The sequence below is a fragment of the Danio rerio genome, chromosome 14 (genome assembly GCF_052040795.2).
Source record: "Danio rerio strain M-AB ecotype USA chromosome 14, GRCz13ab, whole genome shotgun sequence".
Taxonomy (NCBI): Eukaryota; Metazoa; Chordata; class Actinopteri; order Cypriniformes; family Danionidae; genus Danio; species Danio rerio.
In genome coordinates, this window is record NC_141034.1 from 33505784 (window position 1) to 33525000 (window position 19217).

Consider the following 19217-nt stretch of genomic DNA (forward strand, 5'->3'; position numbering starts at 1 on the left):
GGCAGAAACGCGGACCACAGCTAAATGTTTACACACTTGACTATATTACAAATTCTGTGGATGGAAAGGTATTGTGAACAACTAATGTGCTGGCACTCACCAGCTCCGACTTAAAGCATTTGAAGCAGAGCTTGAAGGTAAATAAACAGCGGTTTATCATTAGATTTTTACCGATAATTTTCAAAACAGTTGACACTAAAGGGTCACGAAACACCAAAACACATTTTTTGAGCTGTTGACAGTCGTATATGTGTCCCACACTGCTAAAAACACTATTAGGACACATATATTTCACTAAAAAGTGAAAATAGGTTGTTTTTGCGTTATTTCGAGCAAATTTGTACTTCCGGTTTAAAACGAGTTTTTGAACCTGCGTCACAGCCATGAGATCTTAGTGTGTATTCCAGCGTGTAGACTGGACATCTGAACATGGGAGTACCTTATTGCGTCTCTGAGTGTGCTGCATTCATTCATGAGTAAGACTTGGTTCAAACCAATCAGCGCACTCTATTGTGTATGCGATGCAACTTTATTAACATACATGCTAGCTTCGAAGACTATTTGTACCTGAAACAGTGTTCAGACGGCAAAGAGACTGCACATTGTGTTGCCAAAAGAAGTGGAAAAAAAATAGGAATTGTTAGGAGATACGGGTCATCAGTGTTGCTTTATTAATGTGCTGCAACAAAAGTTTTGTTTTCATTTTCCAGCTATGAGAGCCCAACCAGACTCACGTGTGGTTCAGTGCACACGACATGCAGCAGAAATACGTTTGTACGGAACATTTTTTACTCTAGAACTTTTCGCATCTGGAAATTGTGAAATCCGGATTTGCTGCTCTTCTCCTTTTAGTTCGTTTCGTCAGCAGTACTCTTTCAGTACTTAAAGACAGACCTAAGTTAAAATGATTTCTAAGTTACTTAGTGTACGCTAATATCACTACAATATTATGGATTGAAATATCTGCTGTAAATGCTGCTCTAAATGGAGTGTAAACATGAACACTGCAAGCAAACTATTACCGATCGTAGTGTTTAATTTTCGCCGCATTTTGTGACAGGATAGTCTACACACAGGCGGCTGTCTGACCTATCGAGTGATCGAGTTTTTTTTCTCTTATAGGACGTGCGGTATCAAACATTCCACTGTCATTAAACACAGTCACTGTCTTTCTTTTCTTTCTTGTCTGTTTGTTTGGCCAGGGTGAAAATAAGCGCCTGCCCAAATGGAAACTCCCAATTTTATTCAAATCCTTCCCCTCTTCCCTCCCTTGACACTCCTACCTAAACAGAGCTAGACACACCCACTTTCCTGACTTTTTCCAAACTAGAGGCATGAAAAAAGGGTTTCCTGGCCCTTTAAGAAGGAACATAGACATTTTATCTGACTAACATATAGCAGTTAAATGTGTCTGGAAGAAATATTCAAAGGCTTTTATTTTCATTAACCGTGCAGATGTGAATGCGTCTGAGTTGTCTGACTGGCTAAAGTAGACGTCTCACGTCAGCACGTTCTTGATGTAAATGCGTTAATTCCAGCAAATTTCCAGTAATGTTACAACTTCTCTTTCCAGAAAATTGCCGGAACAAATTTACAGGTATTTTCATAAAGGGCCTGTTCACATATACAGACCTTTTCGATAATTTTCCAGACAGGTCTGTATGTGTGAAAGGGGCTATTAATGTACATTTATGTACTTCCAACTAAAACAGAATATTGAGTAGTGTGCGGGGCTTTTGAGCATCATTCCCTCATAGCAAACTAACAGTCAGAAGGGTGTGGTTCTGCCTAAAACCCATTCTGTGCATAGTAAATAATGTGTTATCCTTGTAATTATTTTGAATGTAAAAAAAATGCTTACAAGCATTTAAACCTTCTCCTCCTCCTCTGTGCTTAATGAGAACAAAGCTAATAGTTGTGAACTCCAGCAATGCTTTCTTATATACTTACATGAAGTGATTTTTTTCTCTACAAGAGATAATGCCTATGTATTATTCAGTGAATCCGCTATGTTAGCAGTAATAACATTACCAGCTTGACATATAGTAATGTCTACAGCAGCGCAAACACTACAGTGTGAAGGCTACACTCACAAACCACCTTGCATACTGTACCAAAACTGGCAGTTTGTGCCCCATTTCAAATCATAGGAGTGACTTAAAAGTAAAATGTTTGCTGAATTATTTGTGTCCCCTTCAAAATCACTCTTGAAATGTTATGTTTACTGTCCCGCTATGAGCAGGGGTTGCTTTTACCAGGGTGATTAATAATTCTGTGTTCAGTGGGGTATGGCCGGGGAAGGGCTACACCCATTGGCACTCCTATGGCTGGTGGAACCCCAAGCAACAGCCTACTTCGACGATGCCTAGAAACAGTACTGAATAGTTCATCGCCACAATTTTGCAAATAAATAAGACATAACGTACACTTTTTTAAAAAAAAATATGAGGAACTACTTCCTTTCACCACAAATTCAAATCTCAAGCTGACAGCTGAACAGATGAGCCCAAGCCTCCATTACTAATTCCAAATTGTCACTTTAGAACTAGTAATGAAGAAACACTGAGCTGCTTCATTGTATATCTTTAGCAAACAGTTGACTACGCAAGTGTGGTTACCTGCATAAGCCTCCATTCTATTAGAAGGATTTTTGAAGAATCACATGACACTGAATAATAGAGTAATGGCTAATAATAACTAATAAACTAATAAAAATGAGCTTTGCCATGACATTGATAAAAATAATAAAATAACATTGTACACTTTTGAAAACACAATGTTTTGAGGTGTTGCTGTTTCTGCTATATGTTTCATCAAATAAATGCAGCATTGGTGAGAATACTGTACATGAACACTAACATTAAACATCTAATTATTTTAAACCGTTGACCCCCGTTGTGTTTTCAGTGATGATTGTAGCATTATCTAAACAAACAGCTCTTGACGGGTGAGGAGATTCTTCTCAAGGTTGCATTTGTAAGAGTAATGAGTATTACTTTGACCTGAATGCATAATAGAAGTACAATTATTTCTTTTCAATAGTTCTCAAGCACGTATTTCATAAAACATTACACAAATATAATGATTTAAGTAGACTTTAATTGCTCAAGTATGCTGCCAGAAAGCTTTGTGTCAAGAAAGAAAACCAGATCAGAGTGGAACGTTATAACTTCATGGTTATTTTTTAATTCCAAAGCAAAACTGATATGCTAAATGACATTCCTTTTAAACAGTTAAATGTTATTATATTAAACCAAAACAAAGCGTGAGGTCTTAAGGTATTTTTACATTAAGTAAACAGAAATCATTTTTAATACAAGTTAAATTATTATGTTTGAGACATATGCTTGCCATTTGTCATTGACATTATTATTAGCTATGTTTATTCACTGGCAAAATGAGACATTTGTCATTATCCAGTTCCCTTTTTGCATTATATTCAGCATTATGTAGGCATAACTAGATAAATATTTAAAACTTGAGTAGATATACTGACCCAGTAAACATTTATTTTCATGCACAACACTTTGTGTGCACTATGAAAGAAAAAAACATTATTTTGTCACTGTTGTTAAACTGCGATATGATCATTTAAATTATGTGAGCTTTTAGTTTCACTTTCACTGCCGAGTGCACTCATGTCATGGCTGCTTTCACTCTGACAAAAAAAAAAAACAAACATACATGCAAATTATACTTCCCGCGCGGCTCCCAAACCATCACTCAGTACCACAAACTGAACATTATTTACAACATTATTACCTGGAATTCACAGCCTTTTCAGGTTCTGTTCACTAAAGTAGACGTCATTTGCGGGCATCCTTGTGTCCTCTCAAGTAAACAAACAGTATGTCAGCTCGTTTGACTTTGTGGCCATGAATACATCATAACATTAAGACAGAAATGACATTTTTGGGTAAATTATACCTTCTAAATACAGTATGTGACACTTTTTTTAAAACATTTGGAGGTGTCCATGTTGATGAGAAACGTATATAAAACAATGTGAAGACTTGTGCGACCGCCTTTATGCTTCTCCCAAACTTGAAAATATAATTGGCTGAAGCATAGAGATGCTGGATTAAGATCATGTGGGGGTCGAATCGAGATCGTGATCTTTTTTCATTTAATCGTGCAACCTTTGTAAGTGTTTTTCTTTTTTTTTTTTTTATCAGTTTTTACATCACCAGCTCTGATCTTATAATATGGTGATATTAAATGGTACAGAAGGTATTTAAAGTGCATTGACTGTGATCTAGTTTATTAGTTTGAATGTTTTTGTGTGTGTGTTGTTTTTTAAGGTGTCGCTATTATAAACTCTGCAAAACTAAAACAAACAAAAAATCTAATATTATAATTCATAGAGTTACAATATGTTTTTTCTTTATACTGTAACAACAAATCTGATCAGATTCAAGTCCAATGCTCTGACAAATTTACATTTACAGCATATTTTTTTTGCATAAGGCAACTGGTCTTGTGTACATATTTGCTGAGGAAGCCCTGAAACCAAAATTCAAATATGGTAATGATTTGTTTTGTAGTAGTGGTTGACCAATTGCAGTAGGTTTGCTCTCCAGGCCAATCAGAGCATGGCAGGCTCATAGAAAGGAGGGTTTTTAGAAAGAACAAAACCTTGCATGAACCATTGCAGACACTGTAAGAAAAACAGTTATGATGCAACACTCATTATATTTATATATATATATATATATATATATATATATATATATATATATATATATATATATATATATATATATATATATATATATATATATATATATATATATATATATATATATATATATTTTTTATTTATTTATTATTATTTTTTTTTTCCTAATGATGTTTATCAGAGTAAGGGAATTTTCCCAATATGTCTGATAACATTTTTATTCTGGAGGCTTCTGGAGCTTTTCTTTTGGAAATAAAAGCAGTTTTTAATATTTATTTTTTTGAAAACCAAGGTCAAAATTTTAGCCCCTTTAAGCTATATTTTTTCAATAGTCTTTAGAACAAACCGGTATACAGTGACTTGCATTATTACCTTTAATTGTCACTTTTTGTCATTGTATAGAAGTGTCTTGAAAAATATCCAGTAAAATATGATTTACTGTAATCATGGCACAGATAAAATAAATCAGTTATTAGAAATTAGTTATTTAAAACTATTATGTTTAGAAATGTGTTAAAATCTCTCTCATAAACAGAAATTGAGAAAAATAAAAAGGGGGGCAAATTTTTCTGATTACATTTTTTCCCCTCATATCTTTTGTACAACTAAATAGCACAGTTGAGACTTAAACTTACTAGAATTGTAGAGAGTTGCTGTGCATAGTTCCCTGAAAAATCAATATCAATTCAATTCAATTCAGCTTTATTTGTATAGCGCTTTTACAATGTAGATTGTGTCAAAGCAGCTTCACATAAATGGTCATAGTAACTGGAACAGTGTAGTTCAGTTTTTAGTGTTTAAGTTCAGTTTAGTTCAGTTTAGCTCAGTTCAGTGTGATTTAATCATTACTGAGAGTTCAAACACTGAAGAGCCAATTCATCGATGCGTAGCTCTACCAATGCTGAACCATGCGAGCCAGTGGCGACAGCGGAGAGGGAAAAAAAACTTCACCTGATGGGAGTGTAGAAAAAAAACCTTGAGAGAACAAGACTCAGTTATCAGATATCAGTGAATTCTCTCAGGACAGTCTTTCACCATGCATCAGCGAGTAACCGATTGTGCTTTATTTTGACCCCTTTAGGAAATTTTACTTTAGCCGAGCTGGGTATTTGTGAGCCGGCCCCACATCAGAACGCATACTGCCCGGACATTGGGCTCTTGCAGCGAGGTTACTCTCTGAGTGGAGGCTCCGATGCAGACTCTGACCCGGAGGGCCCCATTTCACCAGAGCGAGCCATCCAGCTTTGGGGGGGCCACGGCATCAAGTCCCGCCGCAGCTCAGGCCTCTCCAGCAGGGAGAACTCAGCGCTCACCCTCACCGACTCAGAGAACGAGAATAAGTCAGACGACGAATCAGGTAAGAGAGTGTGCAAAAGTGTGTGAGAATTAGCAATGCAGTCATGTGTCATGTTTATGAGAAACCGTGAGTGCGAGAGAAATCTTAAAGGCGTTTAGAGTGTAAGGTGTGTGAGAACAGATGCCAAAAATGTGCAACATGTGATAAAACATTCACATTTATTTGCTTTTGACTCATTTAGAGCTGAATGCATTTCAGATACCTTTTGTGCTGCTCTTACCTGGGTGGTACTGTGCATCAGTAATCATACCTAGATGACTCCAATCACTTCTTTGTTTTTTGCAGTGGTTTAAAGTGAAAAATGGGTATAAGTAAACCACATGTAACATGACATGTCACACTCGATTAATATGAAAAGAATGCACATCGAAATAAGTTCTTTTTAAATGTCAAAGGACATGTGTCTTCGTGGAGTGAAAACACTAGAGCTGTTCTCTCCCTACGCATCTCTGCACATTAACTTGCATGAATGTTATTATTGACATCCTGGCAGGAATTCTGCAACGTGTTCCTCAACTACACACTTTCTTATAAATCCGGTGGCATCTTAGTGTAGTTTGTTGAAAGTGACAGAAGAGGTTAATGAAAAGACAAAAACGTTCTAATTAATTGACTTCTCACTATATCAGAACTCAAACAGATCCATCAGCTGTGAATCTCAACATTGCACAAACTCGCTGAGGAAATTTATCAAACTGCTCTACAGCTATTAAAAACATAAAGAAACACCTTGGAAAGCAGTCGTCTTCATCTCACTGGCTGATAATTGCCTTACAGATAATTGCCATGCTAATCTCCCGGCCGCTGTTTCCTAGCACTGTCTTGGGTTTTTACGGCATGGAAAGCGTGTGGGCACAGCATGTGCCAGTCACCAGATCGCATGCCTGTCTGCTCTGACAGCAGTGGATGCAGGCTGGACATCGTCTCTCGGCTTGGTACTGTGGCTCATTCCCATTGAAATCCCAATTAAACGTTGTCCAGGCTGTGCCTGATAATCTTAGCAAGATGTGTGAGTCACAAATGAACCATCTTTGGTAAATTAGGTATAAAACCTTTTTTTTAGTTTGTAATAATGTGTTGCCCTGCACCAACGACAACAGGGAAAAAATGCAGAATTGGGAGTAGAATACTAATTTGAATTCTGCCATATTAATTAATACTTATTTGGAGTGCTGTTCTGAATAACACACTAGCCTTGCCGTTTCTACAGTATAAATATTTGATGCTAAAAAATTCAAAACTACTCTCGCTTAAAAAAAAAAAAAAACAATGGTCAAACTTTATATTAAGTGTCCTTAACTACTAGGTGCTTAAGTAAAAAAAAAATTCAATACTTGCATTCATATTGTATTGCAAAACATGTATGGTGCTTTTGAGGTGGGATACGGGTAAGGTTAAGGAAAGGTTTGTTGGTATGGGTAGGAAGTGGGATCAGATGTAAGGGATGGCAGTGTAATTATAAATGTTATTACAGGAATTAATTACAGAAGTAAGCACATGCAGGTATTTAATCGATCATAAATACAATGTAAACGCATTTATTTACAAAATAAGTACAATGTAACAAATGTTTAATTTCTGTATAAGTATATACTGGTTAATGCCACGTAAAGTTACCAAGAAATCAAAACTAGCCATATGATTTTATTAGCTCACACTGCCAGTTTTGTAGTGAACAATATATATGTGCATGTCATGTCAAGAAAAAAAAAAAAAAAAAATTTAGTCTTCTAATCTTTAAGTGAAATCTGAAAATGCACTTCCTGTTTTTTTTTTTTTTTCAGGTAATTTATGAGATTTAAGGTAATGGATATGGCTAACGCTGTTAGTTTTGACAACAAACAGAAATGATGAACAGGAGGAGTCTATTAGGTTGTAGTAACTCTTCTAAAACCCATTTCCTGATCTTTGTGAATGATATTCCTACTTTACTATGTCCATTCAGCCCGCGGTAGAAAAAAACAAGCCATGCCCACTGTTTGCTTATTTAAAATTTAGTTTCTCTAGGAACTGCTTCACAATACCAAAAAATAAATAAATAGCGGTCGGCTTCCGGTTGATGGAGACTAATATAAAGTGGGACCGAATCATTTATAGTGTACTACATTATACAGTATAGCAGTACTGTTGTTTTGAATAGCATACTGCTGGTAAAGGTTTCTGCAATTGAAATATTTGATATCAATTTAGCAGGTGATTGATGCACTTACATTAGTGGTGATCAAGCTGTACATTCATATAATTGCATAGATTCGTAATAGACAAAATATTGGTCAGAAAAATCAAGACCAGTTTCAACACAGGCTACTAAAATCTACCTGCAATTATTGCATTGTGACCAGTCAACCATCATGAAGATTGTATGTGTGTGGTTTGTGTAAAGATATATAAGCACTGGCAGTGTCTTTCTGGGAATTGACCTTAAGCATCTGGATCTATTATGTTCTGCTCACATTTTTCTGGATTGTTGTTTGTGGCTGTAGTATTTTTTTTTCTCCCTGTGATAATGGTAACATGAAAACTAGATAGAGTGTGATTGATACTTCTGTGTGCCTGTGCTTGAGAAGCTTTCTTGTAGCCGAACTGAATTAGAAGCAGGATATTTCTTTCAGTGGATCTGTTCTCACAAGGAAGAAAGCGTGTGTTGAAAATAGAAGCTAGTAAATCTGTCATTTCTGTCTTTCTACCTCTAACACACTTTGAAGCCTCACCCTTATCTTTACCCCTTATCTTTTTTTTCCTTTTACATTTTTTGTGTGCATGGTTATACACTATATATATATATATATACTTCTCTCTCTCTCTCTCTCTCTCTCTCTCTCTCTCTCTCATTTTCCTCTTTTGCCTTGTTATATGGATATGTCAGCAGCACCAATCACTTTGAAAGACATGTGTCACTCACAGAGGGAGAGTGAATAGGGGTCAGAGGGAAATTTTCAACTATTATCACCCTCCGTCTGCCTCTTCCCAAATACTCTCCCAGACGTAAAGGCAGCTTTCAAAGTGTGCCACCCGCTTTGACTAAAACATCCATTTGTGCTTTTGAGATGTTGGGTCTAGACATGAGCTTACTTGTCAATATCTGATTGGGCACAAAGTTGTTGAGGTAAAAATAGCAGGCACTCTTCCAGGTTCTACAGACAAAGCAGCTTTTAGTGAAAATTGAGCTGCACCGCACTTCTAATTATTTGTTTAGTGTTATATAATGTTGTTATTCGGATGTGGTGTGCATGGTTTATAGGAAATAAATGTATAGTACATGGCCTCTTTCTGAACTCAAATGAAAAGTTTTAGTCATTATTATTTTGCTAAATATTTAGCTGATTGAATACACTCCTGCATATGAATAGAGCACCATGAAATATAATGCAGTAAACACAAGTAGATTGTAAGGTTATACTGTAATTGCAAAAATAAGTTAAGCAGCCATTAAGTAAAAATTGTACAATTAAAAAGTTTTTTTTTCTGCTGCTTTTTTTTGTTGTTGACAATACTTGATAAATACATATTTCAAAAGACCACGTTAGAATCACTACAGACGTTTTTAAACAAAATAATATGAATTGGTCTGAGTACCATTTAATATGTATTGTTCATTTAACATTTACATTTAAATATAGTGACATATTTTTCTACAAATTTTCATTCATTCATTCATAATCTGGGGTCCCCATAGTGGAATGAACCGCCAATTTATCCAGCTTTTGTTTTATGCACCGGATGCCCTTCCAGCTGCAATCCATCACTGGGAAACACACAAATACACATACGCATACACTACGGACAATTTAGCTTACCCAATTCACCTGTACTGCATGTCTTTAAACTGTGGGGGAAACCGGAGCACCCGGAGGAAACCCACGCAACAGCAGGGAGAACATGCAAACTCCACACAGAAACGGCAACTGACCTAACCAAGGCTCGAATCAGCGATTCTTGTTGTGAGGTGACAGCATTACCTACTGCGCCACTGTGTCACCTCCACATATTTTATACATCACAAATAGTCAGTATGGACAGTGATGTTTGCAACACAGGCTCCTTGTGAACATGTGGCCCTGTATAGATTTCTGGAGAGCACAAATTATGTAGCCAGAGGTATGCATTTTGTCTTTGCCAAAGAATGCTACGTGGCGGTATGATATTGCCAATGGCTTCTGTTTCTTTTTGCGCTAATAGCTGACGGTGTGTATTTGAGCAGACTTCAGACACAGAGCAGAGTTGACCACGACAATACGGTTTGGGTCCGGAATGGTGCCAGAAAGCAGGCAAAACAAAAACAAAAGACAAAAAGTAAATTAAGAAGTAAATAACAGGGTGAGATTGTGGTAAGATCTGAAGATGTGGTAAAAATCAGGTGGCTTTTCTTTTACTGGATTGCTTTTGAAAACACTGGTTGGGTTTAGGGAAGCGGGTAGTTGGGGATAATGGTCGGTAAGTCAGTCAGTCAGTCAGTCTGTCAGTCCACAGCAGACTCTGGTGGATTTACATGAGAAGAGCAGTTTCGAATGGCGCTCACGAGAAAAAAAAAAAAAAATTAGATCTCAAAAAGCATACACAACAGCCTCTGGTGGCTTCGTAAAAACAAAAACTGCAAAAGGTGATACCTCCTAGGATATATTTTGCAATCTCCAGAAATATATATAGGGATGCGTATCCATAATGAGCCTAGATTTGATGTTTGTATAAGACATATAATAATAATAGTAATAATAATAATAATAATAATAATAATAATAATAATAATAATAATAATAATAATAATAACAATAACAATAATAATAATAATAATAATAATAATAATAATAATAATAATAAAGTATTATTTTTCATAGTAAAATACTGTTTTTAAGTAATTCACATAAAAAGCATTGTTAGCTCCTGAATGTTCTCCATCACTTTTAATCCCCACAATGTATCTCTTGTGACTAATGTAAGAAGACTAAAAATATAAAAAGAAGTGTATATATATATATATATATATATATATATATATATATATATATATATATATATATATATAATACTGCTGTCAGTGGATAATAATGACCCTGATCTAATCAATTGGATACCATTTGATAGTAAATCCTCCATCTTACTTCATAAAATAATGCCAAATCCTGAGGATCGATAAGGATTTAGAGGAAGCCCAAATCTCCGATAGCATCTTAGAAATGGAATGTTTCAACAGACACACAAACAGGCCTGCTTCCATGGTGCTTCTAGAAATAGTGAGGGTGTTTTAGCATATGTTTATTGATGTTTTTGATGTTTTTATCCATTGCTGTTAATCATTGCAGTTTCAAATGTGAATCACATATTTGTCACTACTTTGTCTTCCACATGGCTTGACACATCACACACAGCAGACGGGTGCTCGAGAAGACTTCATGCTAGAGAAAAGACAAGATGTTTCACAATGTGGCAGTTTAAAAAATAAAATAAAATGAGTGTATTTGGGTTTGTCTTTTGTAATGATTAATTTATTTATTCAGTTTTTTTCGACTTAGTTCCTTTAATATTCTGGGGTCGCCACAGCGGAATGAACCATCAACTTATCCAGCATATGTTTTACACGGCAAATGCCCTACCAGCTGCAACCCATTACTGGGAATCATCCATACACACATACACTACGAACAAATTAGCTTACCAAACTCATCTAGGAAAACCACACAAACATGGGAAGAACATTCAAACGCCACACAGAAGTACCAAATGACCCTGCTGGGGCTCAAACCATTGACCTTCTTGCTGTGAGGTGATCGTGCTACCCACTGTGCCACTGTGCTGCCTTGACTTATAATGTATATTGTTTTATATAATGTGTAATAAATATTATGTTTATTAAAGGTTAAATGTCATATAGCCTCCCAACATGCTTTGCTTCTAACTGTTAAAGTAAGAAGAGCGCAAAAAATAAGTGTTATTTCATGTGATTTAGCTCAAGATAAACCGAAAACCATTTATCAGGGTTATTATTGTGCTGAAGTACAAAAGCATGTTCGCTTTCTTTTAATCTAAGCTTAATGAAGACTATTAAGATCAATTATTTAAAAAAATAAAGTGCACATTTCAGTACAGTGACACTCTCTTTGCTATTTTAATACAAACATCTCTAATTAAGATATAAATTAACCAATTTAAAGCAATTATGTTTTAATTATGAAAAAAGAAATCAGAAAAAAAGTGTCTGTGGTGCATTGATGTTAAATTATAATTTAATTGAACATTGACTCAAATAGATCAAGTTCACAGTTACACAAGTGATAGTTTTTCCAATTTAATTTAAAGGGCACCTATAGTGAAAAATCTACTTTTCAAGCTGTTTGGACATACATGTATGTAAGTATAGTGTATATACTGTCATAATGGGGTAAAATAAACACACCCAACCTTTTTTTTTTTTTTTTTTTCAAATTTAACAACATAAAAACGGTGGACCAATTGGAGCGGTTTTTAGATCGACCGCAACTTTACATAGGAGTGCGGTACCCCCGCCCACCAATATTGATTGACAGCTGCGCGCATTAACATGTCTCCTTAGTAATGCATATACTCATATTGACACGACAGGACGAGCGCAAAGAAACCAGGAATAAAAGGTCTGTACAGTTTGCAGACGTGATCAAGAGTGAGTTTTACAAGTTTAACATGTTTTAAATAGGTGCACGTGTATAATGAAGTACAGCGATTCACTTCAGATTCACTTCATCAGCACAGCCGCGTGTCTCTCTTACTGTGTCTCTGTGTGTGTGTGTGTGTCTGCGCTATATGTGTGTGTGTGCAGGCCCGTGCAGAGACCGTCCAAAGGGCATGTGCAGGATAAATTTTTTGAAAAACGGGGGGTGGGTGGGGTGTCGCGTCGCGCATACTCAAGAGCGGTGTTGTCGCGCGCGTACTCAAGAGCGGTGTTGTCGCGCGCCTACTGGGCGGGACCGAGGGTGTGTTGCGTCGCGGGGGCACTTTTGATCATTTTGGAAGGGCACTTTCTATCCAAGACTAAAAAGGGCATGTGCACTGCACAGGTTGAGCCCTATGTGTGCACGAGCCTGTGTGTTTGTGAGTGTGTGTGTGTCTGCGTGTCAACGCAATGTATGTGTGAGTGTGTCTGCGCTTTCGTGTCTGTGCTATGTGTGTGTCTCCGTGTCTACGCTATGTATGTGCGTGTGTGTCTGCGCTACGTGTCTGTGCTATGTGTGTGTGTGTCTGCGCTGTGTGTGCATAAACTCATTGTTGCAACTCCACAAAAAATGCATTAAATACTGATTGGTAAAGTTCTTACTGTTGTATTTCTCACAAACGTTAGGTGAGATCTGCTTCCTGAGGCAGCCGAGGGCGGCGATTGAGGCATGTTGCTGAGAGGCACGTGGGAACGGTGGGCGGGAATGACTAGCCTTAAAGGCCCAATGCAAAAAAACAGCAACAACCTTTTCCTAGCTATAATACAGACACTTTAAACAGCTGTAATAAATTCTCTGATGGGTGTTTTGAGTTGAAACTTTACAGACACATTCTGGGGACATATAAGACTTATAATAAATATGAAAAAAGGGGTAACCGATGTGCCCTTTAAAGCAGCTGTTCAAAGCAAGCAGTCTCTTTCTTTCTCTCTCTGAAAACTGATTGGGTGACAGATGTTATTTTGGTGTTTAGGGAATTTATAAAATCCTGTATTCAAAAAAAAAAAATAAAATAAATAAATAAATAATAATATGGCTGTTTCTCATTTCCAAGAATGCAAAGAGTTGACTTGTGTTCTTGGGGAGACCGGTCTTGCCAAGTTACATTGGAAGAACAAACTCGGGAGACCTCTAGAACACAGAACACATCTTCTGAAAAGTGAGATGCTGCGTTCTTTCCTGGTTCTTCCTGATGGTTACATGACCTTTACTTGTTATTAATTGAAAATGATTTAAACGTTACAGCATTCATACAGTAATTAATTGTTTTCCACTTTTTAATATATATATATATACTATGCATAAAGACATTATAAATATACATTGCACAATGCAAATAAAAGTTATTTTAATGTGATTTTCAACAAATAAACACCCTTAATGTGTTTATGCCCTTATTAAGATTTTCATTGTAAATGTTTACTTTCGCCGTCTCAATTAGGGAAACTCTTGAGACGAATAAGTTATATATGCAAACTTTTATAATAAATATAACATGTACTTCCCACCTCCTTTATTTAGCCTCAATGACTTCTGGGAATCTGGAGTGAGTTCGGTGCTCAAGTCTGCATTGACGCATCCTCGATATCAAGAACACATCTGGGAACTTTCATGCGTCCTTCGTTCTTGCGGTCTTGAGTTTTGAAACTGAACTTTGGTGAAGGATAATGATGTTACATGAGAACACGAGGATGCAAGATCACTGAAGAAAGCATATTGAGAAACAGCCAATTCCTATAGTAAGATAATTGATCATTTGGAGACTTTTAGATCTAAATAGTGTATGAATGTGTCTGTGAAATTGATCAATAAGGTTTTTGAAAAATTCTAGTTTGATTGGTGAATGATTGTGCGTCAACTGGCTTAATGTGCAAATATATTTATGTGCATTATTTCACTAATTTCACTTGTTTTAATTTTCACTTATGACCTTTTGACTTCATTAATGTGTTAAAAAATGGTTGTAAATCCACAGATTGTTAAAAGTCAAAATTCCCCTTTCTCTCTCTGACTCTCTCTTTCTGTCAATTCAATTCGATTCAGTTCAATTAAATAAAACTAAATAAAAAATAAAAAAATATACAAAAAACTGAATAAACCTCTCTCTCTTACACACACATGCACAGACAGTCTCTGTTTTTTTTCTTTTGTACTTTTTATTATTTTTTATCTTTTACAATGTAACGTTTTACAGTGGTATTTTTTTTTCCACTGGAGCTTGTGCCTCATTCATGCGCAACACACATTGTTCTCCGTCATAACAAAAGCTTTATTCATACATTAGCTCACACACAAGCTGATAGTTTTGAGTCCGCTCTATTTAAAAGAGTCAATAGTACATTAAACGGTGTGATTCCCTTTGAGATGAATTGTGCAAACCTCATTCGATCTCTGCTGCTTATTGACGGCGTCTCTTCCATGAGAACCTCTCCGAATATTCTCCTCACTTCTTTTGGATGCCGGGTGAGGTGTGCGGGGAGCTTAATAATGAGGCCAGGCAATGGTCTTATTAAGCATCGTGGATGACTGGGAGCCTATTCGATTTAAGTGACTGATTAATGCCCACGTGCTACGACTCTCAGATCAAAAGACTCAGTGATTTTTACCTGACTGTAGCTCTATGAGTGCCGTCAGTTACTGCTGTCTCCTTAGTATTTCATTCAGCTGCATATTGCTGTTTGTTGAGGTGGCTGGAGGTCCAGACGAGGACGGCTGTCATTCCTGCACTCTGCTGCATGTTTGTTTGCATAAGTATTTGTACTCCAGCCAGATAAGAAATTATCCCATCATTGGGTTGCAGTCCCATGCGAGTTGTGTTTGGCAGCGGTTCGGCGATCAGCGTTTCGCATCACGTTCGGTAAACAAAGCCACCTTGGCGCCCCATGCTGCGAGAAGAGCGGACGGCTGTTGTTTGCTGGATTATTTGTATTCTCCCACATTGATCTGCGTCACTAAGCATTTAAGGAGCTTTGTCGGGGACTCGGAAAAATTGTGTTTTCTTCTTGATGATTTCTTCGTATTTTGTTACCCCAAAAAAGTGAGACGGATTTAAGATAATTTACTTTGAAGCTTAAATATTTCCTGCTGTGTCTGTGTGGGAATCTCAGCAAGGGGCTTTGTAAGTGGGGGGAAAAGAATGACCGAGTGCATGAGGCATATGACCTTGAGATCCTGAAGATGTATTGTTGTTGTTATATTTAGTCTATACACTGTAAAAACTGATTTGTTACATTACTTTAAAGTAAACCCCTTGCCTCAAAAGAAACAACTTGATTTTATATATATATTAAAAAAGCAGGAAACTAATTGACTTAACTTCATTCATGTTCCTTCAGTAATTTTCCTTCAGCTTACTCCCTTGTTTATCTGGGGTCACCACGGCAGAATGAACCACCAACTATTCCAGAATATGTTATACGCAGCGCATGCCCTTTCAGCCACAACCCTTTCAGCCACATTGCATGGCTTTGGACTGTGGGGGAAATCGGAACACCCAGAGGAAACCCACACGAGCATGGGGGGAACATGCAAACTGCACTGAGAAATGTGAATTGGTCCAGCTAGGGCTCAAACCAGCGACCGTCTTGCTGTGAGGAGACAGTGCTAACCAATGAGCCACCATGCCACCAATTGACTTAAAATTTTACTTTATAATTATAAGGCAATGAGTATACCATTTTTTAAGTAAAGTCAAAAAAAATCCTTTTTACAGTGTACCTGTATGCTCCTAAGCTGTGTGCAATATTGTGATCCTAGCTATTTTATCAATATTCAGGAATAGACAAACCCACATGTCTGCATCAATGACGCCTCATAGGCACAGCACTTTAGCATGCACATTTGGATTATTTTATTGGTTGTTTAGGAATTATGCTATATTCTTATTGGCTTTAAGGCATAGCAGTCTTGGCAGAAAGGAATTAGTCAAGTTTGTTGAGTTTGTTGATTAAAAAAAAAAAACAATTGTCAAAAAAAAAAAGAGAAGAAGGAATAAAAAACTAGATAAAAGAAAACTTCTTCTCACTAATTTCTCTGGGTGGAGTGGAACTAGTCAAGTGTGTTGAGCCATACATAAAACCGAAAAAGATGTTGCCAAAAAGAGAGCAGGTGCAATAGTTTGCATTCATATGGATTACAGCAGTGGCTCCCAAAGTGGGGGTCAGGAATCTATGGGGGGTCGCAGGACAATGACGAGGGGTTGCTTGTTGATTTCCAAAACGCAAATAAATTTTATTCAACTCTTAGAATTACCTTATTTTATTCCTAACCCACAGAAGATAGTTAATAGTTACATTAGAGAAACAGCAACATACAAATAAAAAATTATTAGTCTTTTAATTTATTTTTCCATTGGATTGCGATCCCTGGGGTGTTTAGAGTAACCACGCAGCAATAGTGTCATGTGCAGCAGATGGATTTTTTTATGGCCTGGTTAAACTTTCTGACAGTATTTAGGGCACATAAAAATATAATATTTGAGATTATTATTAAATCAAATTAATAAATGACTATAAACCTTATATGGTTATTAGAGTGTTGCATTTTTGTATAGTTTTTGTATATTGCTTTCAATAGTTTTGTGTTTGGTTTGTTTGTTCATTCGTTTGTTCATTAAACCAGGTTAAACTTTCTGACAAACTTAACGGCACTCTAATACATTAATATATTAAATAAAATAAATAAATGACTATAAAAAACTTATATGGTTATTAGACTGTTGCATTTTTGTGTTGTCAATATGCTCATGCTTATATAGACAACATTTGTTTATTTATAACCACCTTTGAGAAAAATGGAGGTCGCGAGTCACTGACATTGTTACTTTGGGGGTCCCGGGTTGATAACTTTGGCAACCTGCAGTACAGCACAATTTAGACACAAAATTACTGTGCGCTGCATTGACTGGAATGGGAATCGTTTGTTCATTTGTTTGTTTGTTTGTTCGTTTGCTCACTGACTGATTTATTTGTTTATTTGCTTATTTATTCTATTATTTACCTACTTAATTTATTTATTTTATCTAGTTATTTATTTACTTATGTACTTATTTACTTTTAAATAATATGAATCTTTTTTTTAATAATCTTAATCTTTTTGTTTGGTCGTTAATCTTAGTTGTGAATAATATTATTTATAATATTAACAATATTATTATTAATAATAGTTGTGTGTGCAACGTTTGCATATTTTGTGAGTCGTGAGTCACTGACATTGTTATTTTGGGGGTCGCAGGCTAAAAACTTTGAGAACCCCTGCAGTACAGCACAATTTAGACACAAAATAATTCTGCGTTGCATTAACATTAATAGCAATCTTTTGTTTTGCAATAGGGAATGGGAATCGTTTGTTTGTTCATTTATTTGTTCATTCGCTTGTTCACTAATTTATTTGTTTATTTGCTTATTCCATTATTTATTCAATTTAGTTATTTACTTACGTACTAAATATTATGAATCTTTCTTTAATAATCTTAATCTTTTTGGTTGTTGTTTAATCTTTTTTTTTATTTTTTTTTTATCTGTTGGCTACATGTAATCTATCTTTCCATAAAGGCCCAAGAATCTGAATCTCTGATCTCATGACCATAATCCTGCAGAAATTTTACTGCTCTTGTATGTCAGATATTCAGATAGGATCGTGGGATTGACTATTATGTTACATCATTAACACGACTGCGATTGTTTCACTCTTTTCTTTATTTATTGTTTTAACTGCTCTACTTACTGGAAATGAATAGTCATGAATCAAGCATTGGTTAATGTGAATTTTTATAGCGATGCGGGGGCACACTTGCATTAAACCAACAAGATTGAACTCAACCGATTGAGCCCCTTTATGCAGACGCATAGCGTGAGTGAGATTTGTGCCGAAGATTATAGTATGAATGAGGCTTTCTGCAAATAACTGCAATCAATCCTGTAATGGGAGCATCAGGAGAGGTCTCGTTAATAAGGAAGAAAAGAGCATCAGTAGAAGAAGAGAGAAATCAAAGTTGCATGCTGGGATATTCATATCTGAGAGGGGAGACTGGAATTATTTGATACTCGCTGAAATGAGTTGACTGCATGTGGGCTAAAGAAACACCCCACAGATGCACGGAGGGATTGTGTATTTGCAGGATGTGTTTAATGAATATTTCACCATTTTTTTGCGTGCATGCACTGATAAAACAAAAGGACGCTGATTGGTTGGAGAGCTGTGGGATGCGTTTCTTGAAATAATGTCTTTGAGGTGAATTCCAATTAAGAGTTTCGTTGCACAACTAATATCCCTCGATGGAATATATCATTTATTTAATTATTTATTTTTACATCCTGTTTGTCTAATGGAAGCGGCACTCCACGTCGAGTGCAATCTACTCGTGAATTTAATTCCACTTTTCCTTTTTTCTCGTCTTATTGTCCTTTTGCCATTTACAAATGTTTAACCTCGTATGTGGTGCTAAATGGAAACAAGAAGTCAATAAACAACATTCAGATTTTCATACGGCTGGTGGTTG

General features: G+C 36.2%; 1 protein-coding gene across 10 annotated transcripts in view; it reads left to right on the top strand.

Annotated features, from left to right (window-relative positions):
- Positions 1-19217, top strand: part of tenm2a (teneurin transmembrane protein 2a) — a 1216147-nt gene that overhangs the window by 799499 nt on the left and 397431 nt on the right. For all 10 annotated transcript variants that reach the window (XM_087281568.2, XM_087281560.1, XM_087281559.1 and 7 more), the window contains one exon: positions 5760-6035. In XM_087281568.2, coding sequence (XP_087137694.1) covers positions 5760-6035 — 276 coding nt within the window. The remainder of the gene's footprint in view (positions 1-5759; positions 6036-19217) is intronic.